This window comes from Myxine glutinosa, chromosome 7 (genome assembly GCF_964187855.1).
Source record: "Myxine glutinosa chromosome 7, kmMyxGlut1.1, whole genome shotgun sequence".
NCBI lineage: Eukaryota > Metazoa > Chordata > Myxini > Myxiniformes > Myxinidae > Myxine > Myxine glutinosa.
The window spans coordinates 62,287,520-62,315,147 of NC_136267.1; the positions used below are offsets into that span (position 1 = coordinate 62,287,520).

Here is a 27,628-nt window from a genome sequence, read left to right on the forward strand (position 1 = left end):
ACAAAATGTGATATCCAATGATTTGGTGATAAACAGCACCAGGTATACAAACATAATCAATACCCATTTATTATACAAAATGTGATATGCAATGATTTGGTGATAAACAGTACCAGGTATACAAACATAATCAATACCCATTTATTATAGAAAATGTGATAATTAATGATTTGGTGATAAACAGTACCAGGTATACAAACATAATCAATACCTATTTATTATAGAAAATGTGATATCCAATGATTTGGTGATAAACAGTACCAGGTATACAAACATAATCAATACCCATTTATTATAGAAAATGTGATATCCAATGATTTGGTGATAAACAGTACCAGGTATACAAACATAATCAATACCCATTTATTATACAAAATGTGATATCCAATGATTTGGTGAGAAACAGTACCAGGTATACAAACATAATCAATACCCATTTATTATACAAAATGTGATATCCAATGATTTGGTGAGAAACAGTACCAGGTATACAAACATAATCAATATCCATTTATTATACAAAATGTGATATCCAATGATTTGGTGATAAACAGTACCACGTATTAAAACATAATCAATACCCATTTATTATACAAAATGTGATATCCAATGATTTGGTGATAAACAGTACCAGGTATACAAACATAATCAATAACCATTTATTGTAGAAAATGTGATATCCAATTATTTGGTGATAAACAGTACCAGGTATACAAACATAATCAATACCCATTTATTATACAAAATGTGATATCCAATGATTTGGTGATAAACAGTACCAGGTATACAAACATAATCAATACCCATTTATTTTACAAAATGTGATATCCAATGATTTGGTGAGAAACAGTACCACGTATTAAAACATAATCAATACCCATTTATTATACAAAATGTGATATCCAATGATTTGGTGATAAACAGTACCAGGTATACAAACATAATCAATAACCATTTATTGTAGAAAATGTGATATCCAATTATTTGGTGATAAACAGTACCAGGTATACAAACATAATCAATACCCATTTATTATACAAAATGTGATATCCAATGATTTGGTGATAAACAGTACCAGGTATACAAACATAATCAATACCCATTTATTATACAAAATGTGATATCCAATGATTTGGTGAGAAACAGTACCAGGTATACAAACATAATCAATACCCATTTATTGTAGAAAATGTGATATCCAATTATTTGGTGATAAACAGTACCAGGTATCCAAACATAATCAATAACCATTTATTATACAAAATGTGATATCCATTGATTTGGTGATAAACAGTACCAGGTATACAAACATAATCAATACCCATTTATTGTAGAAAATATGATATCCAATGATTTGGTGATAAACAGTACCAGGTATACAAACATAATCAATACCCATTTATTGTAGAAAATGTGATATCCAATTATTTGGTGAGAATTTCTGTCTAAAAAGGGAAGTGAAAGTTAAAAACATTTACAACTCTGATTTTGATTCGTTTCATTTCCCCTCTGATTAATCCATCTCACGAATCACATGATCGATCGAACAAGTCATCACGTCTTGGGTTTCATTTGCTGATGTCGGTGTGTGTCGGTGGATTTAAGGTGGTATAAATCATGTGGTAAATATAATTCAGTTCAAGGCTACACGTCTCCTGATATCTAATGCAGTAGAGTTATTTATATCCGAATAAGCAAAATATAATATCATAATCGAGGTATATTATTATTGTTTGCAGTCGAACTTGCAATCTTGAACAAAGAGGTGTTCGACTGAGCTTCTTCACTTTTGCTCCTTTTTATTGAGTATAGATATAAATGTTCATGATGTAATAATTACATCGAGGTGTAGGATGAATTAAATTATTCGATCACAGAATTTCGTCCTTCCTTGAATGTATCGCAAATAATCGGGATGCACAGGTGGAGGGACATTAACGGCGACCTGCGTCGCGCTCCAGTGAAGCAGACCCGGATCCGGCAGGGGCGACGTCGGACATTATTAAAAAGCGCTTTTTTCTTTTGCAAAATGCTTTTTCTTCTTCTTCCCCTTTTCCCACCCCACACCCTCCACCCTTCCCACCTCTCCTCTCCACACACCCCATCCCCAATCCCGCTGCACTCATTCGTGGCATCCCGTACATCCCTATCCAGAGTACGACTGGTACGGCGTGGCGCACGACTGCACGGTGAAGCTCGGAATGAAGCTTTGCGGTATGGAATTGCGTGCAACGTGCTTTATATATTTGTTTGATTGTTTGTTTAACATGAGCACCTGCCTTGATTGAACGGTGCATGAGTGTTGATGTGAAGGGGATGTGTGGGCACCTCAATGCTCACGACTCTTTGAAAGTCCATTCATAGATGACGGAGCGGTCATGTATGGGTCTTTTGCTTATCTTACACCAGGAAGTCATGGGTTAAAGCTGGAAAAAAACATGTAAAGTATCTATTTTATTAAAATACCACAATATGGGAGGTATCTGTGCATGTAGATGACGGTGAACTTTGAGTGTGCGTGATTGTGCAGCTCTAACAGTAACAGCACTCTCTTTCCAACTGTATCTGGGGCTCCAATGTGATGAGACATTTAGTAAGACATAATTACTGTGCGCAGAACGATGTACATGTATCTCCACATCCGCATGACGTCATAGCGCAATTATGACGTGCTCAGATAGATATGACGCGATGACGGTCCATATTCATGATGACGTTTGACAAGTTGCTGATGCCCATCAAGGTCAGATTCACTTTGAGGAAAGATGCATTTGTACTGTAGCTCGAAATTAAAATACCTATCAAAGGCAACCAAGACAAATTTGTCGAGGCGGTCGATGTCCCACAATTACCTACTGAAGGGGACGTGACGCGCAAGAGGAGGGACAGACAATCGGTTGAAAGAGCAACACCAAAAATATAGATCGACGTTAATTATGGGATAAAACGGAAAGGCGAGGATGCATTGCCTTGTTGGGAAAGTTCATCTTCTTTGCTCGTACCGTGTTTATTGTGCTGGAAAGCGATAACGCTCGACTTGTAAGCGGGCTCCACGTTATCGCGGCCTAACAAGTGCGTGGTTTTAAATGGAAAATGGCCGACCACCTAATCTCATCCGTACAGCTCCGTCCATGCGGACGGTCTCGCGTATAGAGCACCAGGTGCTGTCCTTGGTGCCGATTATGTGGCCGATCGTCAGAGCGAGCCGGTGCACGAACTTGTCCACGCAATCGCTATATTGAATGCTTCAATATATGATACACTTATAAAAATAGAAAAGCAATCTGTCCCACCACAGGCGATCTGCATGTTTTGCTCAACATCTATCACTCCGGTTTCTTCTTTAGAGGTCATACAAGATATTATTTATTGCGATTGAGACTAGCAATTGGTTATGTGGTGTCACCTCTCTCTCTCGATCTCTATCTACACACACACACACACACACACACACACACACACACACACACACACACACACACACACACACACACACACACACACACACACACACACACACACACACACACCAATGAGTTTTAATGGTGAATGCAATTCATTTAAACTTAGGGTTTCAACCTGAAGCGGATTCGAACTCGCTTATTTGTACATAGATGGAAATTGGCAAGTCTTTTAGGTTGAGAGATGGTGCAATATTTCTCACCTGGTCGAGTCACCTGTGAGCTATTTGATAATTGGTGTTTTCCTCCTATGGTGTTATATGCTACTGCAACTACCATCCTGGTGCAATGCTGGCAGAGATCGATCCATTTCGGAACACACCGGTGATCGGATGGGTCGTAAAGCCGGCTATCCCGCGTCTGCATTCAACTTGTGGATGTTAAGTTCATGTGGTATCTCGAAATGAGTCGGTCATTGTGTTCCAGATTAAACGAGATACGTGTGTTTATATAATTATATAAATGGACGTGGATGTTATAAGTAGACTACGGATTTTTATGTTAAGAAAATAGGCCTTTTATGTTTTGAAAAGCGGATTTTGTTTTTTTTATGTGAAAAAATCCCGAAATATTTTTTTCCCCCATTTTATTCATTTTTTATTATTACCAAGTTTTTCAGAAATCAGTCAAAAAAAGAACAAAAAATGGTAAGCTTTTTCCTGCACAACATTAAGCACTCTGGGCTAGTAAACAGGTAAAAAATGACGTTCAGGTACCTTTATTGCAACCGCATTGTTTGATAAGTAGAGGACTAGAAGAAATTGACAAGACCCTTTTAGGAACGGTTAAAGTAGGTGTTTGAAATCATTATCTTGGTAATGTTCTCCTTGGTGAGGCAGTGTCGGCGGTCGGTGAGGACGTTTCTGTAGACGGAGAAGGACCTTTCCACGTCGACGCTGACGATGGGGCAGTACCTCAAGAGGGGGATGTCGGCAAGCTTGACTCCAGCTGGCACACCAACCTCAGATCCGTGCTGATCTCCATCCAGGATCAAAGCCACTGTCCTCAGCACACCAATGTCGGGATTGTGCTGCAGCACCGCCTTGAACTTGGTGAGCAGGATCTCCTTACGGCAGCCTCGGATCTTTTCGAGCTCCTCCTTGGCCTGATCAAGGAGCTGGAAGGCCTTGGCCAGCTCCATGCCGGCCTCCTCCAGCTGCTTAAGGATCTTCGGGATGAACGACACGTGGGCATTTAAGAAGACCAAACTGAGATTGATGTCCGCCTTTCCGAACAGGTCCTTGGCACTCCGGATTGCCATCACGTCGTCATCGTTCAGCTGGTCCACAATGTCCTTGACGGCCTCGAAGTGCTCGGCGTAAAACACCGCGGCGTCGATCCACATCCCCCACCGAGTCAGAATGGGCTCCGGGGGGAGAGAAAGATTGGGCTGCTGCTCCTTCCAAAGGACAACACGCGACGGGGCTTTGACGAACACCTTCTTCGTCGTGGCAATCAGGTCGTTGACGTCCTTGAACATTTCTCGGACTGTCTCGCAGACACGGTGTAGCGCGTGGGCAACGCAAGTCACATGCAGCAAGTCCGGGAAGAGTTCCTTCAGGGCATGGCCGGCCTTGATCATATAGGCCGCGGCGTCGCTGACGAGGACCTTGAGGCACTCCGGCTTGAAATCAGGCCAAAGATAGCGCAGCGTGTCATTGACTGCGCGCACGATCTCCCCGGAGTTGGTCTTCTCCAGAAACATGCACTGGACGAGGTGGGGACGAAAGTACCCCTCCTTGGACAAGCGTCCCGCGATGATGTTGGCCACATATCGACCTGCCGAATCGGTCGTCTCGTCGACGGACACCCAGATGGGCTGCTCTCCGAGGTCGGCACGGATCCCCGCCAAGGCCTCGTCGTAGCACTTGTCGAGGTAGTGCTTTCGAATCCAGCTTTCATCGGGGATCTGGAGAGTGATGTGCTTCTCCAGGAACGACCGGAGGGCAGGGTTTTCCAATTTCGACCATGGGATGCCAGCGGCCAGCATGGCCTGGCACAGCTCCTGAGCCACGACGTCGCACTTGTGCCTCTTTCCGCCACCAAAGTCCTCCATGGTGGCTTGCGTGACCGTCCTCTTCTTCTTCAAGGCCAAGTTGCTCTTGTGGCGGTCTCCTCGGACATGTTGGGCCAGCTCAGACTTCTGCTTCGCCCCGGAAAGTCTTTTCACAAGCTCGACAGAAAGCCGTGTCACTCGACACGTACTTGAAGGTGGCCCCATCGCCGCCAGCGTTGAATTCCTTCAGCCACTTGTCACGAAGAGCAGCACTCATCTTGATAGGAGACTTGTTCACACTTTGTGTACACTCTCTCACTGTAGTACACCGCCTCACTGCTGTACACGCTGGGGACGCAACGCACACAAGTGGACGCAACGTTTTGTTTTTGAGATCGATCGCAGTTAAAAATTTCGATTGCAGTTAAAAATTTCGAAAAGTTCCCTAATTTTTTTTAGCGTTGCCAGACATTTTCGACCAAAAAGGGCATTTTATTTTATTTTTCCCGAAAAAGGGCGAAAATTTTTTTTCTCCGAAAATAGCAAAATAATTTTTTTGCGTGCAAAAAAGCCGTTTTATGTGAAAAAATATTTTTTTATTTTTTCACATAAAAATCCGATGTGCAGTTATAAGTGAGGTTAAGGTAAAAGTATGAGAATGGGGTTAGTTAATTGATCGATTAAGTTAACTAGCAACGGTACCCACCCTATGGGCGAGGCTTCAATTGGGAAGCCCAAATGAAAAGGCAAAATATCAGAAATTGAAAGTTTTTTTAATTTTAAACGATTCATATAAACATCCGTTGAATCATATCACACGCAAATCATCAAAATTTAAACAGTACATGGCGCCCATCTTGAAAAAAGATTGAATTCTGCAAAACGGAAGCGGCCGCTACACGTCTTTCTCAGTCGCATGTTTTTGTGTGAAGAGTGCGCACCCAATCTGTAACACGGAAGCGGCCGCTACACCTGTTTCTCAGTCGCTTTGCACACGCTGCCGTGTTACTTCGGAGCCGAACGTTTATATAGGAAGAGTTCGTCAGGAGTCGATCTACTCTCTCCTGGTACGTAGAATAAACAGTATTTGTAGAATTTCAACAAAAGCCACATCACTGTTCATATCGGTAAATATTATTCCATCGTGTTTGGAAAAATTGGAAAACTTGGAAAATTGGGAAAAGTTGGAAAAACAATATAGCCTATTTTACTCCCAGGGGTCCCAGGAATAACCACCCAAAATATCGTTACGATCGGTTCAGCCGTTTTTGCGGTACCTTCGAACGGACGGATGGACATCTGGTGAATTATAGTAAGATGGGTTGTTGATTCGGCACACCCATTATTGACCAAATGGGCGAGATCCATGGCAAAGATAAACATCTTGCTTTCCCTGTATGGAATTTGTGAATGGCCTCTTTCTGCGTATGTTTCCTCGTAAGTATATGCACAAGCAATGTTCACAGCATATTATAGGCAAGGGGCTCCTCCTTGACGTATGTCATAAAGTTGACAAAGATGTCGATCAAGGCCCTCTCTCGGCCCAGTCATTTCGTTGAATGAGCACCAGGTGGGTTAACTGAGCCAGTTAGGCCAAATGTGTAACAGCTTACTGGGAGCAGGGGCACTGCACCAATGGCACAGCCTTCCAGAAAATGATGCAACCAGCAGCGACAAGCTTCACATAAAACAACAACAGCAACAACAACAAGCCCTCTCAGGCAGACCCACAATAAAAAAAATGCGGAACAATCGTCCACCTTAAGCAGATGGACACCAGTAACATGAACCCGATGCCTTGGCCATCTTACGCGTAGGCCTGGACATTTTCCAATATGTGATTCCAAAAACACTGAGAGATAAGTTACACTCAAGGGATTATAATGTATACTGTATAGCCCTTCATTTTGATCAAGGTGTCATGGAGGTCAATAAGATGACAGCAAGTATGAATTTAAGAGCGTTGCAAACGGCAATAAAACATTGTGCTTTGTGGCCAGCCTCACGGGGTGGCGGAGAGGGAGAGTGAAGGCCGGACTAGGATGATGTCATGGTTAGAACGAACCCAGACCGAGTCATACCAAAGACCTAAAAACCAGCAGCCAGGGTACTGTTGAGTACTTGCCGCTTCCTTGCTTGACACAGCATTTATAAGGATAGAGCACAGACAAACAACCATAGGGTGGCAATCATAGCGCAGGCTTTGGAGGGCCTAATGTTTCATCATAGCACAGGCTTTGATGGGCCTAATGACCTCCTTCTTCATTGAAGTTCCTTTTGAGGGAACTCATATTTTACAATGAATGTTTTTGGTTTCAAATTGGTCTTGCACAGGACTTTAGTTGCAGTGGATATATATATATATATATATATATATATATATATATATATATATTGTTGCGGTTTTGTGAATAAAGGATGACCCCGCCTCGTAGGTAGTTGCACCACACACAACATGTAGCCTCGCTGTAGTTCAGTTATTTCTTAGTAAATGTAAGCGTGGTCTCCTTTCCTGTGTTAGTTTGCGTTGAGCAGGCCAGTGAGTTAGGTGTTCTTTGGGCTGGAATGCCATGTGCTCGGCCTGGAACAGGTCTGGCAAGGCCGAAGGGAGGAGCTGCAGGGGGAGTGGCCGGTAAGCAGCAAGCAGCCAATCGGAGCTCAAGGGGAGTGGCTCACAACTGCAATGAGAGGAGGGGCTTGGAACATTCGGGTAAGACTCTGGGGCAGGGCCATAAAACCCTGCCCCGCGTCAGACAGAGTCGGAGTATCAGAGAGCGTTGTGAGAACGAGTCAGAGAGAGAGTGAGACAGAGCTGGGAAATTCGTGGTGGTTGAGTCGGAGATCAAAGAGACATTGCAGCCACGAGTGGATTGAATTGCTTGTTATAAGCCTCCCCTTTGTACACGAACTCTCCCCGTGCCCCGTGCCCTGTGCCCTGCGCTCTGCTGCTGCCTGTGTTAATCGTGCCTGTGGAGACAATCCATTCTGGGCCACAGACGCCCGATCTCCCTGCCTGCGCTTCCAGCATACGTGCCGTGAACAACCGAGGGCCACGCCGGGTAGGGTGCATCAAACGCCCAACTATTTTTAAAAAGATGTTGGATTGATCTGTCCCAAATTTTATTTTGTTCCAATCATAAAATAAAGTTGCTATGCAAAATTTGGTAAGGTTTGGACATCATCTTCTGGGTCCACCTCACCATTTCATATTTTGAGTCGGTGGTATCAGAGTTGGAAATTTGACACGCAGCTGTTTTGAGGCCCATAAATAAAAATGAAAGGATTGACTGATTGCTACATATAATAACTCTTTGTAAAGGTATTATTGTGCTCTGTAGCAATATATCATCATCATAGGGATATGGATACAATTCATTTATATACAAATAGTCAAAATAATGATTTTTTTCAAAATATGGATATAAAGCTAAATGAAGAGTATTTTTAAAATATAATATATAAATTAAAGAATATCCTGAATGTTGTAGTCATCTTGTCTTTACAGAGATCTTTTAACTAGACAAGATGATTAAAACAATTATTAGGCTATACTCTAATAAAATTGGATAATTGATTTATTTGTTGTACATAATTATGAAATGACATTATTGTTACTAATACTACCTTTTTCTTTCAGATAAAACAATGGATGGCACAGTAAAGAAAGCATCTGTTGCAACAAGAGAGTCCACCAAGGTGTTTGGTCTTGGAAGTGCCATAACTGAACAAGATTCCCAGATCAATGGCACCAGACTTCCAACTTGTTTACAAGTACTACGTTGTTTCATGTGGCACACGGAAGATGGCAAACTTGAACGACGCTCTCGGTGGGAATCAGCAAAGCTTGTACTGCAGAAAGTGACACCATTTTATGGCAAGGCTAATATTCCTATCATCTCTGAACGCAAGGCTATTGAGAAAATTATCAAACTTGCAGATGATAATTCCAAGCTTAGATCAATCCCTATCAACCGAAGAACAACTCCAGCAAGCATCACAAAGGTGAATCAAATGGAGATGAAATTTATGGAGACATTTCCCTTGTGGCCCAATGATGCTAGTTCTCACATCAAGAATCCTGAAGACTTAGCATTCCTGGAATCTATGAAGACAGATCGCTGTGCAACATTTGGCTGCCAAGATAAACTGTTGGCAGATAAGATGCAGCGTAAAGTGAACCGCGAGGAAAAAGAATCAGAGAGGCGAGCAAGTATGGAGCTGGAGTTCAACATAAATACTACAACCACTGTGTATAATATTAGTAACAGTGATGAAGAAGTAACTCTTGGACCTTCAACAAGCACACCAACAACCTCAAGAAGTCATCATCGTTTAGTTAGACCTGGCACATCAGTTTTCATTCCACATGACATCCTGAAGAGGCCCAGTCTTGTTTCACTGGCAACAAGGATGAAGATGACACCAACCCAACAGGCTGCTTTCACAGAAGCTCTTATTGAAGAAACAGGAGGGGATGTAGCGAAGGTGTCAACATCATATGCTACAGCAGATAAATCAAGACGCAAAATTGGACAGCATATTGCTACTACCTGTAAGGACAAATGGATACCTCCGAAGCTTGCTACGTTGCACTGGGACGGAAAGCTGCTTCCATGCTTAACTAACCAAAACACTTTTGAAGAACGCCTGGCTGTGCTTTTGGGTTAAACTGATATGAAGCTGCTGGGTGTTCCATCCTACAAGCCTGGAACAGACCGTAAATCTGGAGATATAATTGCTCAGCTGACTAATAACCTACTTGAATCATGGAACTGCCAAGAGAATGTTGTCAACTTGACATTTGACACAACTGCATCTAACACCGGCCACATCAGTGCAGCTTGTGTAACAATTCAACAACGGCTTAACAAAGCTCTTCTGTGGTCAGGCTGCAGACACCACATTGGTGAAGTCATTCTTATGCACATTTTTACTGATCTTAAAGTTGAAGCATCTAAGTCACCAGATATCTTCCTCTTCTCAAGGTTTCGCAAGAACTTTGAAATGTTTCCACACACATTCAATGAACCACTTTCACGATTTGATCCATCTCAACTAAATGAAGCAGCAACAAGTTTGACAAGTGACTGGCAAAATAATGTTCTCAGACTCTGTCACACCGAGCAATATCTAAGACGTGATGATTATTTGGAATTTGTTGACCTGTGTACTGTATTCCTTGATGGTGAAGTAGCTGAACATAAAATAACCTTCAAGCGTCCTGGTGCACTGCATAAAGCCAGATGGATGGCGAAGCTCCTCTACTCAATCAAATTATGTCTCTTCGAAAAACAAATCGCTGATCTTCCAGCAGGTACAATTACCACAGAAAAACAAGTGCCAAAGATCAGATAATTTGTCACGTTTGTCACTCTAGTATACAGCTCCTGGTGGATGACATGTACCTCTGTCACCGATGCCCCATGGAATGACCTGCAGCTCATCTCCAAACTGAAACAGTATGAAGCTGTCAATGCTGGAATCTCAAGAAGTGCCCTGAAAGCCTTCAAACGACATCTCTGGTACCTCACAGAAGAGATGGTTCCACTTGCCCTCTTCAGCTCAGTTGTTCCTCATGACCATCGCCGTGCTCTGGCAGACAGACTTCTGGAGGTTCAGCCAGATTTTCCAGTAACCAACCCACAAGGACGGTTTGGTACTGGGTTTGGAAAGCCCAGATTTCCTGATGACTTGACTGAGAAGACCACTCTGGCTGATTTTGTTAAACCAGATTCATGGTACCTATTTCATCATCTGAAGCTTGACTGGGCATTTCTAGTTACCGATGTTCAAGAATGGACGAACTCTGCAGCCTACCAGACATCATGGACTAATGTTGAAGCCTTGAATGTGGTGAATGACTCTGCAGAAAGGGGAGTTAAGCTTAGCTCTGACTTCCTTTCAGCAGCCAGAAGTGAAGACCACTACCAAAATGTGCTACAAGTTGTTGAGCACAACCGCAAGGAGAAACCGAATCTTCGAAAGCGAGCAGCTCAAGACTAAACTGTCAGAAATATCCATGAAAACTACAGTATCTTTGTTTTGTTTCTATTTTCATGTTCATCCATAGTCAGATGTACTCATATTAAGATGATAAATGCTAAGATTGTGTATATATGATTCTACTGTAATAAAAATTATATCATTCTGGTATCTATAAGACATATGATTATACCAATAAAATCATGATTTTGACTATTTGTGTATAAGTGAATTATATCCCTATCCCTATGATGATTATATATTGCTACAGAGCACAATAATACCTTTCCAAAGAGCTATTGTATGTAGCAATCGGTCAATCCTTTCATTTTTATTTATGGGCCTCAAAACAGCTGCGTGTCAAATTTCTGACTCTGATACTACCGACTCAAAATCTAATTTGCTGAGGTGGACCCAGAAGATGATATCAAAACCTTACCAAATTTTGCATAGGAACTTTATTTTATGACTGGAACAAAATAAAATTGGGGACAGATTGTTTTCTTGACATAGGGGCGTTTGATGCACCCTAACGCCGGGCGAGCTGTCTTGAGTGAACGGTGCCAGGACGTGTTTGGAGCGCGAACTTGTCCTTCCTCCTTTTCCCTGCATGAGTGAGTGGGCCCGTGTCTGGGGAATAAGTTAAGACTGCTTAAGTGCCTGCTCTGTGTCTCTTCGCCCTGTATAACTAAATAAACCTGTTCTTCCTTCTATTTGATCGTCCCCGTCAGTTCCAACTATTCGCCAAGCATCGCACGAATAAAACCGCTCGAATCGGGTTCAATAAAAGTAATGGCATGAGTCACGTGATACGCAAACCGCTCGGCGTATTCGATTAGCGTGGCTTGTGCGAGGTCCGGTCCCCGTTTTCGTGGCAGCGTGGGTACCAAAGGTACGTGTGGAATCGACCCGATACCCTTTCCCGCGCTCGCTACGGGAGTGGCGACTCGGCCTCGTGGACACGAAGACCCGAAGGGGAAAAGAGGTTTAACCCCCCCCCCCCCCCCTCTGTACATCTATGGGCTTCGGGAGATCCGCAACAATATATACAGTCACGTGAAAAAGTAAGTACACCCCATGTAACGTTTTGACTTTTTCAACATATTTCAACATACAGCTATTTGATCATCATTTCAACAATATTGAAAGATAAAGGTGATATAATATAACAAATACCATGAAACATTTACATTTTGTAGTCCATTGTATAATTTAAATAAACATAAATGCAAATTTCGCATGTGGAAAAAGTAAGTACACCCCTACAATTATCACCACTTCAAAAACCTAAAATTAGAATCAGGTGCACCAGCTCAGATGCAAATGATTAGAACATCATTAGAGAGGATCTTGGAGGAACCTTTCTTAATTAAACCTCAGACATTTCGTTTGGTTTGCTCTTTGTTGTTGAAGTGTGCGGCGTCACAATGCCGAGATCAAAAGAGCTCTCTGAGGCCTTCAGAAAGAAGGTTATAGATGCCTACGAGTCTGGGAAGGGATTTAAAAAGATCTCCAAACAATTTGAAATCAATCATTCGACTGTCCGGAAGATCATCTGCAAGTGGAGAAGATTCCAAACAACTGCCAACTTGTTCAAGCCAGGCCGCCCCAGCAAGTTCAGCCCGAGAGCACACCGCAAGATGCTGAAAGAAGTCTCTAATAACCCCAGAATGTCATCACAGGACCTACAGGTATCTCTTGCCACTGTTGATGTCAAAGTGCACGAGTCTATCATTAGCAAGAGGCTGCACAAATTTGATCTACATGGGAGGTATGCCAGGAGGAAACCTTTACTGTCCAGAAAGAACATCAGGGCAAGACTGAAGTTTGCCAATGAACACCTAGGCAAAGACGAGCACTTCTGGATCAATGTGCTCTGGACAGATGAGACAAAGGTAGAGCTATTTGGCCACAGTACCAGAAGACATGTTTGGCGAAAGCCAAAGACAGCATTTGACCACAAGAACCTGATACCAACTGTAAAGCATGGTGGTGTAAATATTATGGTTTGGGGCAGCTTTGCTGCATCAGGGTCTGGGCAGCTCACCATCATAGAATCCACTATGAATTCTTCATTGTACCAGAGGGTGCTTGAGGATAATGTGAGGCCATCTGTCGGAAAGTTGAAGCTCAACCGAAGGTGGACCTTGCAACATGACAATGACCCTAAACATACCAGTAAATCCACCAAGGAATGGCTGAAAAGAAAGAAATGGAGGTTTCTGGAATGGCCAAGTCAAAGCCCCAAGTCAATCTTTGAAAATCCATTTGTGGAGGTGGTGTGATGTCCCTGCATGGAGAGTACGAATCCTGTTGAGCGCAGACCACTGTTTCCGAGGGAGATCAAAACCTGTAGGCTCTTCTGTCAGATCATTCACTCGTTCTTTTTTTTTTAGCAATATTGCTGTCTGTCCAGAGATTGTGCCACTTGTCCTTTGTGTTGAACCCCGCATAAATCAAAACATTTGTAGAACTCCAGAAGGGTTTGCGCGACTTGTCACATATTTAGTAGATTTTTTTTTGTATACAAGATCGAGGCTCGTGGAAGAGCTAACATTAATGACAAAAAAAAACAAAAAACAGACACATACAACATATAATAAGGGGAGCGGTAGACAATATGGGGAGAGATGGGGAAGCACACAAACACAACATTTGAGAGCAGGGACATCGGGAGATCTGTGGGAGGGAGAGGGCTTGTGGGGAGGAGAGGGGGGAGAAGTATAAAACACAAGGACACTGCAAGGACTTCCAGGAAAGAAGTCGGTATTTCAAAAAAGTGGATCTGCGGTGAATTAGCGGGGATAGAGAAGATGAAGGTTTTGGATGGGGGAAGATAAGAGATGGTGGTGAACAGCTGTTTTGAAGACCTGGAGGGAGGAGTAGGATTGAAGAGAGTGAGGGAGTTTGTTCCAGAGGTGGGAGAAAAGAGGAATAAAGGAGTGAAGGTGAGCAGAGAGTCTCCAAGTCTTCATGGAATGGAAGCTCTGGGTTGGCTTTCATGCAGTCAAACTCTCTCGGCATTCTTGCCTTCCTGTGCACATCAGGGGGTGGGATGTTAGACGGGACTGGGAGCCACTGCCCAGCTGTTTGCGGTGGTTCGTTTGCAGCCTGCGTCTGCTTGGCTGCATCATTTTTGGGGGAAAGGCTGTGCCGCTGATGCAGTGCCCCCATTACCAATAAGCTGGTACCAATTTTGCCAACCTCAGAAGGATGACAGGCTGAGTCAACCCACCCTGTGCTAATTCAACGGCACGACAGGGGCTCAAACGAACGACAGGACCCAAAGATTTCAAGCGAGCCAACTCAAATCGTTAAGTCAACACCAGGCTTCTGCACGGGTATTGATTTCAGTGTACCACTGATCATCTCCATCAGTGTTTTATTTGGCTGCTCTCTGCCTAAACAGGAGAACAGTATTCTGCTGAAGAGGTCACAAGAGCAAGGCTAGCAGTGAAGAGTGTGTGCACATTAAGTTCAGCTGGTGTCTTCTTGTTTCCAGATGATGTTTACCTTGGTCTTGATCTTTTTTGTGACCTGTTTTAGGTGTTGGTGGAATGTGAGGCTGCAATGAAGGGTGATTCCAAGGAACTGTTGATGCTTGACTGGTTTGCCGCAAAAGGAAATCTCGAATATTGCTCCTTTACCTTTATGTCCTGACACAGGGTAATGCCGAGATCTTCAAGGTTGATTGCTTCATTATCAAGGGCAAGATCATCTGCATAGGCAAACTATCTGGAGGTGGTACAAGGAATGATGCTCACATGTATATTGAAGAGGATTGCAGCTAAGACAGACCCTTGGGGAAGACCATCATTCAGAATCCTTTTGGAACTTGTTTGCTCTCTGAGTGATACCCCACATCTTTGATTGCTGAGCATAGAAGAATGGACACGCTTTGTGGATTTGCACTGGGAAAGTCTGGCAGCTTTCAGCAGAAGACTATGACATCATATCGTATCATACGCTGATGAAAGGTAGATTAGTGCAACACTCGTCTTGAGTGAGCATTGGTAGCCAGTCTCAATGGGGGTGGTAAGTGCAAGTACATGATCAACACAGCTCTTACCAGGTCTGAAGCTAGCTTGTTCCTTGGGAAGGTTTAGCTCTACCAGTGGACAGAGCCTGGCCAAAGGACACACTCAAACAACTTGTGTCTTACATAGAGATATGAGCTGATAGCTAGATGGGTCTCCTGCCACATTTGTCATCTGGTCATATTCAGGGATTACAAGAGCTCAGATGCAACATCTGGATCCCCAGAAGCTTCATACTGTTTAAGGAGTTGGTCAGTTTCAAGAAACCAACAAAGTGTGTAACATTTGCAAAAACCATGAGGGATGTAGTTTTTGGCTGCATTTATCAGGATCTTGCAGAAGCTGCTATCGCTTTTTGGGACAGGGCTGAGTCTGGTGATCTGCTCCTCAACTTGTCAAAACCTCCCAGTTGGCTTTCTGAAAATTCCAGGAGACCTTAGGTTTGGATGTAACAAGGGAACCTCAATTCCAATGTGGATTTAATGCTGGACATTGTTGGCTGTGTGAAGTGTGGAAGGATCTTATGAGATGCATGAAGATGGTTCCATTACCATCCCTGGATACAAAACAGAGGTGTGGATTGTAGTCATTCCTCCATCTACATGAAAGGAAAGTGCCCGGTTGATTGACATCCTAAAGGAGATAGCGATCACCATCAGAGGCCCACGCCACCAATTGTTCACCTGCCTCGTCATCTAAAGTACATCTCCATCCCCATGAAGAGTCTCCAGCATGAACTTCACAAGGAGAAGTAATGGGTAGTGCTGGAGAAGGATCCACTCTACCTGAGGTGGTTTGTACATGTTAGTGATTGTTGTGTCCCCAACTGTCACAGGGGCTATGAAAGCACTAGATTTTGGCACTAGATATTAAGGTACTATTGGCACTAGATTATTTAAGAATATAAAACCCATTCAGGTTGTGTGGGGCATCAGTTCTAATTTTCTCTCAGTATTGCAATCCAAAGCATTTTGACCCTGGTGTTGGGCTAGCGGCTAGGGTGCCGGCTTAGGATCCTAGGATCCTGAGTTCGAATCCCGGTCGATCACTGAATTAACGCCAGGGGGGTTGACTCAGCCTGCCGACCCTTCCGAGGTCGGCTAATTGAGTACCAGTTCACTGGTAATTCCCTGTTTGTCGTTAAAGGTGGCAAAAAGGGTTGGCGTCAGGAAGGACATCCGGCCGTAAAACATTGCTTCAAAAAGGGGACCAAAAAACAACAACAACCACGGTTCCCGAAAAAGGCCAACCCCCGCTTTGTGGGGAAAAATGGCCTCTAAAGGTGGTTATTATTATTTATATATATTGCAATCCAAAGCATATTTAATGTCCTCAGTGTCTCTGTGATGTCACATATGCTATGTTCTCAGTGTCTGGGATGGCTGTATTAACTAGAGACTTCATGGAACACAACACCTCACGCAGTGTCTTGTATATACACTTCAAATTTAATAAATCAATAATTTGAAAGATCGTTAAAAATTCTGGAAGTTTACCACAATTGAAGTAGTTTTATACACCACCTTATTTAGCATTTACTGCAAAACGGAAGGATTTTGGAAGTGACAAGAAGGCAATTTGTGTTCTACTAACAGAGTTCAAGTATATAATTTAATTTTAAATAAAATACATTTTGTAGAAGTCGTATAAATCAAAAAATTCTGGAATTTACCATCATTTTACCACCGTTGATGCAGTGTCAATTACACCACCCTTTCTAACATGTTCCATTAGTTATTCGTGCCTGTTGTTTGTGTCTTTTATGAAGTCGTTAAAAACAGTAAGTTTCCTGTTTGGAATAATTTTCAATTTCGTTTGACTGCCATACGGGCAGAAATAGTTAAAAAAAAAAAAATGGCACCCGTGTTCATTTTTCACCTTGAAGTGGTTCATTTTGACATTTTTAATATGAAATAGACAAAGCCTATAAATGAACGAAACCCTTTAGAATTACCCTTTAGAAACCTTTAGCATTAAACACGGTGGGTGAGAAAGGTTATTCTTCCTCATACATGATGGACATAGCTCAATCTTGAAGTGACTTCACTGCTTAAGAATGATCTCACTCCTTTCTGCACATGTACGGTCAGGACGAATTCAGAGATAAAGTACTGTACAACGGCAAATTTGTTTTCCGATTCTTGCTTCCAATTCATGTTCAAAATATAACATTCAGTTGAAATTAAGTTGTTCCTCGATCATAAACTGACCTTTACAGACAGACGGACAGAGAGTCATCACCCAATTGCTTAACCCAGCTTTTCGCTTTGTGTGCGCAGGGTAATTACATTTGCTATTGCAAAATGTTAAGACTGGCTTTGTCACATTTGCACTTGGAACAGTCTCCTTTGCTGGAACAGTTGATTAAGTGCATGCACTGGAGACCTCTGGATTGTCATCCAAACTGGCAACCATGATCCTCACACCTTGGCCCAGGCAGTTTCCTGTGGAGAATGAACCATTTGTTGTCTGTGTACTAGTTATCCCGATTCCAGCTTGCGACACCACCCATTCTGCCCATGGATAGATTATTCAGGCAGAAGAGTTCCTTCCTTGTCTCATTGACAGCGTTCAAAGGACTGGTTTTGTCATGCAGGTTGCCAGTCAGCCTCTCAAGCTTCTTTAAATTATCACAGTCTACATTTAGGACATCAAAGGGGGTGATATTCAGATACATGAATGTCTCTGTGACCTCTTCATAGGCCTGCCAGACTGACTTATTGCCCTTGAAGGCCGATTTGGTATTGCAGTCAGATATTGCATGGAACACTGGTAGCGCTTGCGATCTTACATCCCATAGGCTGGTACAGAGGACATTGATGTAATTCTTGATAATCTGTAATTCTTGCCCATGCCAAATGCCGCCCAGCTGTCAGCCAAAGGTGGAGTCACTGCCAGATTGTGGAATGCACCAGCAAGGATAATTACAACACTCATGTCCACAGTACATACTGGGACAGTCTTCCTTCCCTGTTCCAGTGCATGCAGTAGATGAACCACAACCCTTGTGTTAGCTTCCTCATGATTGCAGTTTGGTATGGGACTCTTTGTACCTATGGATGCCACAGATTCATCTGATGTTATGTACTCAGCTCTTTCCTGGTGAACAGATGAATTCTGTCATCTGGGAGGTCAGAAAAGCATACAGTTTCCTCTTGTTTTGTGGGTCACAGATGAAGTCCTTCCAATTTCCTGGCAGCATGGTCTGACCCAACACCTCTCTGCTCACCGCTTTCCATCTCTTTTCCTGGGTAGACTCCTTCAAACTGTCAGGATCCCAACTGGCAAATGTTTTACTCCAAGGAAGGGTGTCCCACACAACATCCAACCTTATGGCATCCTGCATTTGCTTCTGTAGGTAAGGAAGAAACACCTTGTCTGCATATTTATTGAAGGTGATGATGCCAGTAGTGAGCAGGCAGTGAACAATGACAGCACCTTCCAGCACTTTGCAGGCGTCATTAGTTTTAGATGGCTCCGGTTGTCCCGGCTGTTCAAGACATTTCAGCAGTCCACTCTTTGTGCCAGACAAATGGAGCTTACCAAAATTTTCGAGGGAAGCTGGGATGGACTGTATCTCATGGGAAAATCATTCCCTCAAATCACCATCCTAACTCTGCATGGAGATGTACAACTGGCCAAAAAGTGCCACATTGTTCTGAAGTACTTTATTCTTCTTCCCCTGTATTGATGGTGCCTTGGGCTGAGGTTTCCTGAGTAGGGCTGGATTATTCCTCTTGATTGTGTCATTGATATAGCGGATGCCATCTTCTTGTGCATTCTTGAGGAAGTCCTGAACTGCTTATTGCCTGTGTCCTCCACGCTGCACAATGCAGATGCAGCTACTCTGATTCATCCTTACAGTTGCGACTTTCATCAGCTTAGATTTGTTAAATTCCAAATGATAGGATTTGTGTCAAGATGCACGAGCTGCAAAATTGTCAGCACTTTCATCATCCCCAAAATATAGAGTTTAGTTGGGAGTGCATCATTGTCCCGGAACTGTTGTACATTTGCCAGAAATGATGTGTCGGCATCTGTCTTATTACGATTTGATCCGGTACTCCGCAATGGGAATTTCATTGGATCAGAGATGACTTGCTGACAAATGATGCAGCGAGCTGTTCGATACAAGTACATGTCTATTGGAATATTGTGCATAAATAGCCATTTCGCAATTAAGTTACATGCAATGTTAGATATATACTTGTGGTGTTGCATTGCGACAAATCTGATTCAGTGGCTTCAATAACCCATATTTTGATACCAATTTGGCGTTCTTACAACTCGTAGAACCTGAGAAAATTGACATTTTAGCATGTTTGTCGGCCATCTGCAATTTTTGTGTCTTACATAATAAACTGGAACGGCACTTTCACGATGTCACGACGTCGACCGATATGCCTCCGCCCACATTTTTACGTCATTATAATACTTGTACCAAGTTTTTTCTTTAATCCATTCAGATGTTCTCAGGTTATCACATTTCTACCTGACATGACCTCTGATCTTTGACCTCTTGACCCCAAAATTTAATCAGTTCCTGTTTACATTATTATACACACCTGTACCAAGTTTTAATTTCAATCCATTCAGCTGTTCTCAAGTTATCGCGGTAACGAAAACCTATCACGGACGGACGGATGGCCAGACAGACAACCTGAAAACATAATTCCTCCGGCGACTTCGTCAGCAAAGGCATAAAAAATATAGGATAGGGGGAGGCTTATACCTGTTGAAGGGTTTATTTCTACAATTAGTGCCTCCAATTTTTAATGTTACTCCAGAGTTTCTTAGACCTCTTTGTGAACTAACCCATCAGTTGTGGTGTTTTTTTCTGCCAATGTCCGAGCTGTATCTCGGAGCTGTCTGTGATGTTGAGGATGAAATTGTGCATCAATAATGGGAATACAAAGTCTGCGAGGTTGATATTTTTAACCTTGACTTATTTTTTATGGTCATGACCAAATTATATATATTTTAACATTTACACCATCACTCGACTAATATTTGTGCGATCAGGACGTCATTGCCCCTCATTAGATAGCCTAGGCCCAAGGCCTAGAGGAAGGTGCATCTTTGCTTAATTGACGTCATACCCTTCTGGGATAAAGATCAAGGTCAAATGGCAGTCTGAAAAAAACAAACATTTTTTTGTTGTTGTTGTCGCTCAATTTTGCCAATTTGCGGAATCTTAAAGCCCACTTGGCATTCCAAGATGTTCTTGCATTCTATTAGTGTACCTGCATTGAAGTTGTGCACCTGATATTTGATTAGTTTCTTTGATCTACTTTTTTCAGATTGTGACCTAATTAACAAAAACACCTTTTTCATCGTAACTTGAACAATTTTCCGTTTGTTTGTTTGTCTGTCTGTGAACACGATATCTCAAAAAGTTGAAGACGGATTTTGGACGAAATTTGGCAGAGAGGTCATGTATGTGACAAGGACGAAATGATTACATTTTGGTGAAGATCCAGATTCGGATCCGGCTAGTAGAATTTTAAAAGTAATTCTTCACCATTGAGTGATTGGGCTAAAACCGATACATAGCACGATATCTCAAAAAGGTTATGGACGGATTTGGACGAAACTTGGTGGATGAGTTGGTTCAGTGACAAGAACAAGCCGATTAGATTTTGGTTCAGGTCCGAATCCAGATCCGACCTATCAATGGGATACGAAACATAAACTGTTCAGCTTGGCAGAGGTGTTCTCTCTACCAAGTGCCGTTCTAGTTATTTCTGCTTTTGTATGCAGCACAAGTTTGCGGGTAGCATCATTGGTTGGGGGAGCTGCTGTGATGCTGATGCAGTGCCCCATATAGGTTATAGCTGGAATTACTAATTTGTTTAAGATGCAGGTGATAATTCACCTATTCTTCATGAAGGACACCACGGGGATTTAACGTTCATCAACGACCAGTGCTGGCAGTTGGGACCCCCATTTTAACGTCCATCCAAGGAACGGCACAAACATTGATGCCTCACCATGTCTGCGAAATACCAGGACAACAGTTCACAGCAAACCCAGATAAGATAGCTCAGATGGGAATACTCATCCCTCGAAGCTATCATTGAAAAAAAGACAATATCGTCGGTAGTTTTTGCAGTACAGACCACAACATGTGAACTTTTTGGCCGAGTTGATCAGGATGTTCTTCAACTATTTTGTTGTGCAGGGGCACACCCCTTTCTCGCAGGTATGCTTCCAAGTACTTTTGGCTTCTTTTAAAGTTTTTTTAGTCGTTTCATTCTGCAATCCTTATCTGGGAGGCATGAAATATGTCCAGGCCGCCATGATTTACTTTGTTACTAGGTGTTTCTGCGCATGCACGCTGAGCAATCTGGGGTGGATTATGTCATTGCAAAAGTGTTGTGTTAGTGAAAATTGTTGGAGGAACAGAACAGTGATTGGCCGATCGAAACACCCTCATGAGTATTCACCTGTTTATTTGGTATCTGGATGACTGGATATCGATGATGCTTAGTAAGATTCTAAATGAAAATACGACTGGTTTTGTTGCTTGTCTTCATGCAGGCTTTTTGCAGCGCAACACGAACAGCAATTCCAATGGAGGAGATGACCATTCAGGCATGGTTGGTTCTCTAAATAAACAACCCGGACCAGGAAGCCCGTCAGGGGAGCAAGACCAAAAGCCTGTGCGCCCAGAGCTCGACTTCAGCACTTTGTATGCTCGTGGTACGTCTTGCACATCCGCAAGCTAGCGGTCCACAGCCCTTTGTACCTCCGTACATCGTTTACACCTTTCAATAAAGCACCATATTTGTAACGTTGTGAATATACTGTACATTATGGTAACTTATTATAGCAGACATCTTAATAAGTTATTACACTGTGATGACTTATTGCTACTTTGAAGAAGAGATCCTGACATTGCGGTCCTTGTGGTCCCAACCCCAAGTCCTCAACCCCATTCACCTCAAGGCTTCAATCCCCTCTCCTATTCACCAGATTACTTTGCCATTACCAACCTCATCTACTCCTACCTCTTCATAACCTGCTTTCCTAACTTCTCATTTTTCACCATTCACAATCTCAGTAGCAGTGAATATGTCTCATGAGAACAATTATCCAAACTACCTTCAGGTCCAAATTCACAATTTCACGAGATATGTCCTGCAGAAATGTTGTCGAATTGACACTCTTAGGTGGCAAGATTCCCTCATCTCATGATACACTACATGACCAAAAGTATGCGGACACCCCTTCTAATTAGTGGATTCGGCTGTTTCAGCTACACCCATTGCTGACAGGTATATATAATCAAGCACACAGCCATGCAATCTCCATAGACAAACATTGGCAGTAGAATGGGCCATACTGAAGAGCTCATTGACTTTCAACGTGGCACCATCATAGGATGCCACCTTTCCAACAAGTCAGTTCCTCAAATTTCTGCCCTGCTAGAGCTGCCCTGGTCAACTATAAGTGCTGTTATTGTGAAGTGGAAACGTCTAGGAGCAACAACTGCTCAGCCGCAAATTTGTAGGCCACACAAGCTCATAGAACGGTACTGCCGAGTGCTGAAGTGCGTAGCGCGTAAAAATCGCCTGTCCTCAGTTGCAACACTCACTACCGAGTTCCAAACCTCCTCCGGAAGCAACGTCAGCACAATAACTGTTCGTCGGGAGCTTCTTGAAATGGGTTTCCATGCCGAGCAGACGCACACAAGCCTAAGATCACCATGCGCAATGCCAAGCGTCGCATGGAGTGGTGTAAAGCTCGCTGCCATTGGACTCTGGAACAGTGGAAACGCGTTCTCTTGAATGATGAATCACGCTTCACCATCCGGCAGTCCGGGTTTGGCGGATGGCAGGAGAACGCTACATACCCGAATGCATAGTGCCAACTGTAGAGTTTGGTGGAGGAGGAATAATAGTCTGGGGCTGTTTTTCATGGTTCGGGCTAGGCCCCTTGGTTCCAGTGAAGGGAAATCTTAACGCTACAGCATTCAATGACATTCTAGAAGATTGTGTGCTTCCTACTTTGTGACAACAGTTTGGAGAAGGCCCTTTCCTGTTTCAGCATAACAATGCCTCTGTGCACAAAGCGAGGTCCATACAGAAATGGTTTGTCGAGATCGGTGTGGAAGAACTTGACTGGCCTGCACAGTGCCCTGACCTCAACCCCAGCGAACACCTTTGGGATGAATTGAAACGCCGAATGCGAGCCAGGCCTAATCGCCCAACATCACTGCCTGACCTCACTTATGTTCTTGTGGCTGAATGGAAGCAAATCCCCACAGCAATGTTCCGACATCTAGTGGAAAGCCTTCCCAGAAGAGTGGAGGCTGTTATAGCAGAAAAGGGGGGGACCAACTACATATTAATGCCCATGATTTTGGAATGAGATGTTTGACGTTCGGGTGTCCACATTCTTTTGGTCATGTAGTGTATGTGACAGAGGTATAGAGAGACTGACAAGTGTAATATTTCAGTCGTGGCCAAAAATATTGGCACCCTTGCACTTATTGGCACCCTTATAAGGCAGCCAAGAAGGCTGCAAAGAAAGAGGTAGCAAAGGCGCAGGAGGCATGTAGGAAAATGTTTGGAGAACACTTGGATTCGGAAGAGGGTCAGAGAGCGGTAGTCAGGATTGCAAAGCAGACAGCGAAAGAGAGGTGTGATGTGATGGGGGTGAGTTGCTTGAAGGATGAAGTGGGACAAATCGTTGTGGACCCAGATGGAATTAAAGGAAGATGGAAAAGATATATGGAAATGCTGTTGAATACAGAGAATGAATGGGATGGCAATATAGAGAGTAACCCAGTTTTAGGACTGGCAGAGAAGATAGCTGAGAAGGAAGTTGAGGAAGCGATAAAAGCAATGAAGAGTAGAAAAGCGGGAGGGCCGACGGGAGTTGTGGGAGATATGTTGAAGGCAGCAGGAAGTTGGGGTGTGAAGAGAATGACAGAGATCTGTAATCTGGTGGTGAAAGAAGGCCGCATTCCAGTGGATTGGGAACTGAGTACCCTCGTCCCTCTATACAAGGGGAAAGGTGACCCTCTGGAGTGTGGCTCGTACCGAGCGATAAAGTTATTGGAGCATGGAATGAAGGTATTGGAAAGGGTGTTGGAGAGGAGGATAAGGAAGAAGGTGAAGATCGACGAAATGCAGTTTGGATTGATGCCAGGAAGAGGAACGACAGACGCGCTCTTTATTGTGAGGCAGTTGCAGAAGAAGTACATGGAGAAGAGGAAGAAGTTGTTTCTTGGGTTTGTTGATCTGGAGAAAGCATTCGATAGGGTTCCACACGAAGTATTGACATGGGCATTGAGGAAGTTAGGAGTGGAGGAATGATTGATCAGAGTAGTGATGGCAATGTACAAAAGAGCGTGCACAGCTGTAAGGACGAAGGACGGGAACAGTGGTGAGTTCGAGGTAAAGGTGGGAGTGCATCAGGGGTCGGTACTAAGTCCACTACTATTTGTAGCTGTGATGGAGGTGCTGGCTCAGAACGTAAAGGTGGGTTTACCATGGGATTTGTTGTATGCAGATGATCTGGTGTTGATTGCGGAAAGTATGGATGGACTGAAGGAAAAGATGAACAAGTGGAAGGAATGTATGGAGACAAAAGGTCTGAAGGTGAATATCGGAAAAACAAAGGTGATGGCAAGTGTTAAAGCATGTGGTGAGGTGGAAAGAACTGGGAAGATGCCATGTGCTGTGTGCAGAACTCCATTCAATGTACAATGTGCGCTGAGTGGGTTCATCAAAAATGTAGTGGTCTGAGAGGGTCATTAACCAGTGTGGCAGCTACATTCAAATGCCAGGTGTGCACAGAGGGAGCTGCAGATGGAAGAAATGTTGAGTTGGATCTTGGAGACGGCGTGAAGCTGGAAGGTGTGAAAACATTTTGCTACCTCGGAGACATGCTGAATGGAGAAGATGGATCAGACTCGGCAACGGTTGCTGGAGTGAGATGTGCATGGAATAAGTTTCGGGAACTGAGTGGCGTGCTGATGAGGAGGGGAGTGTCGTTGAAGCTGAAGGGAAAGATGTATGCTGCATGTATGAGAAGTGTTATGATTTATGGGAGCGAGACATGGGTAATGAATGTAGAGCAGCAACGAAGGCTGGAAAGGGTGGAAATGCGAATGGTTCGGTGGATGTGCGGAGTATCGTTGAGAGAGAGAGGAAGACAAATGATAAATTGCGAAAGATGGTGGGAATAGAGCCTGTGATTGATGCTGTGAAGAGGAACAGGTTGAGATGGTTTGGTCATGTGTTGAGGAAGGATGAAAGTGACTGATTGAGAAGAGTGATGGAAATGAATGTAGAAGGAAGTAGAGGACGGGGAAGACCGAGAAAGACTTGGCTAAAGATGGTGGAAGAAGAAATGCGGGCAAGGGGGTTAACAAGGAGAGATGCAGAAAATATGGCAAAATGGAGAAGATTGTCATGGGGACCGCAAGGCTAACCCCCGCTCTAGCAGGGAAAATGGACTTAAAATGCATGTTGTTGTGTTGTTGTTATCCTCAAAAATAGGCCGGAGTGAACACACATTTGTGTTAAAAGTTTGGCCTTTAAAACCTACCCTTATGAAGGAGGACAGACATCTGCACAAACACACAAACTGACATTGTGTCCTTGTGGAAGATACTTGGGTAAAATGTGGTAAAATACTCGATACTTGTGGTAAAATGCCTATGGTAGATAGTTGGTGTGTTCAAAAAGTTATAAGAACGAACAAGTTTTTTTTTTTGCAAAGTGTGACTATATATAATTACATGTATATAACATTTTTCTTACTTTTCTCATGTTTCATACTTTTACTTGTATGTATTGAAAAATAATCGTAAACTTTGGCATTACTGGGCTTGCCATCACAAATATGTCATTCGTATAAGGCTATAAGCTATTGAAGGCCTCATGTATTACACGTTGTATGATCTCATCTTTCCCGAAAGGAGACACTTTCTGCCGCCATTTATTGAAACCACAAACCTTTTTTTTTTAAATTGTGTGTCACCATTGATCATTACATGATAGGTTTGACTTACCCTGATATGCGTGTGCCGTCCCACGTCTGATGTATAGACCTTCTGCCAAACAAGAATGGCGAGGAGATCACAATCGAGTTCCTCATGGAGGTTGCAGATATCCTGCTGAGTTACATCAGGAAGACTTTTGACCGCTCGGGAAAGGTTTTAGACTTCCATCATCCACATCAACTCCTCGAAGGCATTGAGGGCTTCAGTCTGGAACTACCAGACATGCCTGAGTCTCTCGAGCAGATTCTTGTCGATTGTCGCGACACACTGAAGTACGGCATAAAGACTGGTATGTTGATGCCTCGTGTGGATATGTCTGAGGGTGGGTCTATAACTTTTCCCTTGGCATAATGCTTCACCTGTGTGGGAACAATTCCTTCAGAGGTGGTGGAAGCTTTTTGACAGCTCCTCGCCGCACTGATGTACTTACTGAGCCAGGAAATTGTGCTGAGTTCACACAGAAAGGACTAAATCGGAAGTATCCAGGGCTGAGTGTGTGAATGGAAGTCAGCATGGTACCTCCTGCCTTGCTAATCCTCTGGGACCAGGGATTGGTAATACAGATTAGTGGTATTGATTAAAGCTGTGTGGATACGGCAGGTCTGGTCTGGTGTAAGTCTGGTGTAAGTCTGGTGTAATCATAGGTCTGGTGTAAGTTGTCATTTGAGGGTGTTGTCTGTGGAAAATCGGAGAGGCAAGACAGTTGTCACATAATCGACTGCATGCCGCTTTTGATGCCAACTGCTGTTGATGCCAACTGATGCCAACTGATGCCAACTGATGCCAACTATTCGGTTCCTGCTGCCTAATCCATATTAAATATTTCCATGTCAATGTGAAAACCCAAATATGGATAAAGATTTGTTCATGGATCAATACAAGGATTTAGTTACTCCAAATTATCTTTGGGAACACAGCATAATATGTGGTGGGCCATGAGACCGAGGCGGAGACTTTTCATGATGCATTTGCGTTTTGCTTAATTTTTTTATGCCTCCACCGACAAAGTCGCCGGAAGCATCATGTTTTCGGGTTGTCCGTCCGTCCGTCCGTCCATACGGGCTAAACCTCGTTTTTCTCAGCAACCATATGTCCAATTGAGCCGAAACTTTCAGGGTAGGAGTGACACCCATGC

General features: G+C 43.3%; 1 protein-coding gene across 1 annotated transcript in view; it reads left to right on the forward strand.

Moving 5' to 3' along the window:
• Positions 1-27,628, forward strand: part of GAD1 (glutamate decarboxylase 1) — a 118,110-nt gene that overhangs the window by 4,678 nt on the left and 85,804 nt on the right. The window contains exons 2-4 of the mRNA XM_068122444.2: positions 2,155-2,214; positions 22,017-22,178; positions 26,540-26,782. Of these exons, the coding sequence (XP_067978545.1) occupies positions 2,155-2,214; positions 22,017-22,178; positions 26,540-26,782 (465 nt within the window). The remainder of the gene's footprint in view (positions 1-2,154; positions 2,215-22,016; positions 22,179-26,539; positions 26,783-27,628) is intronic.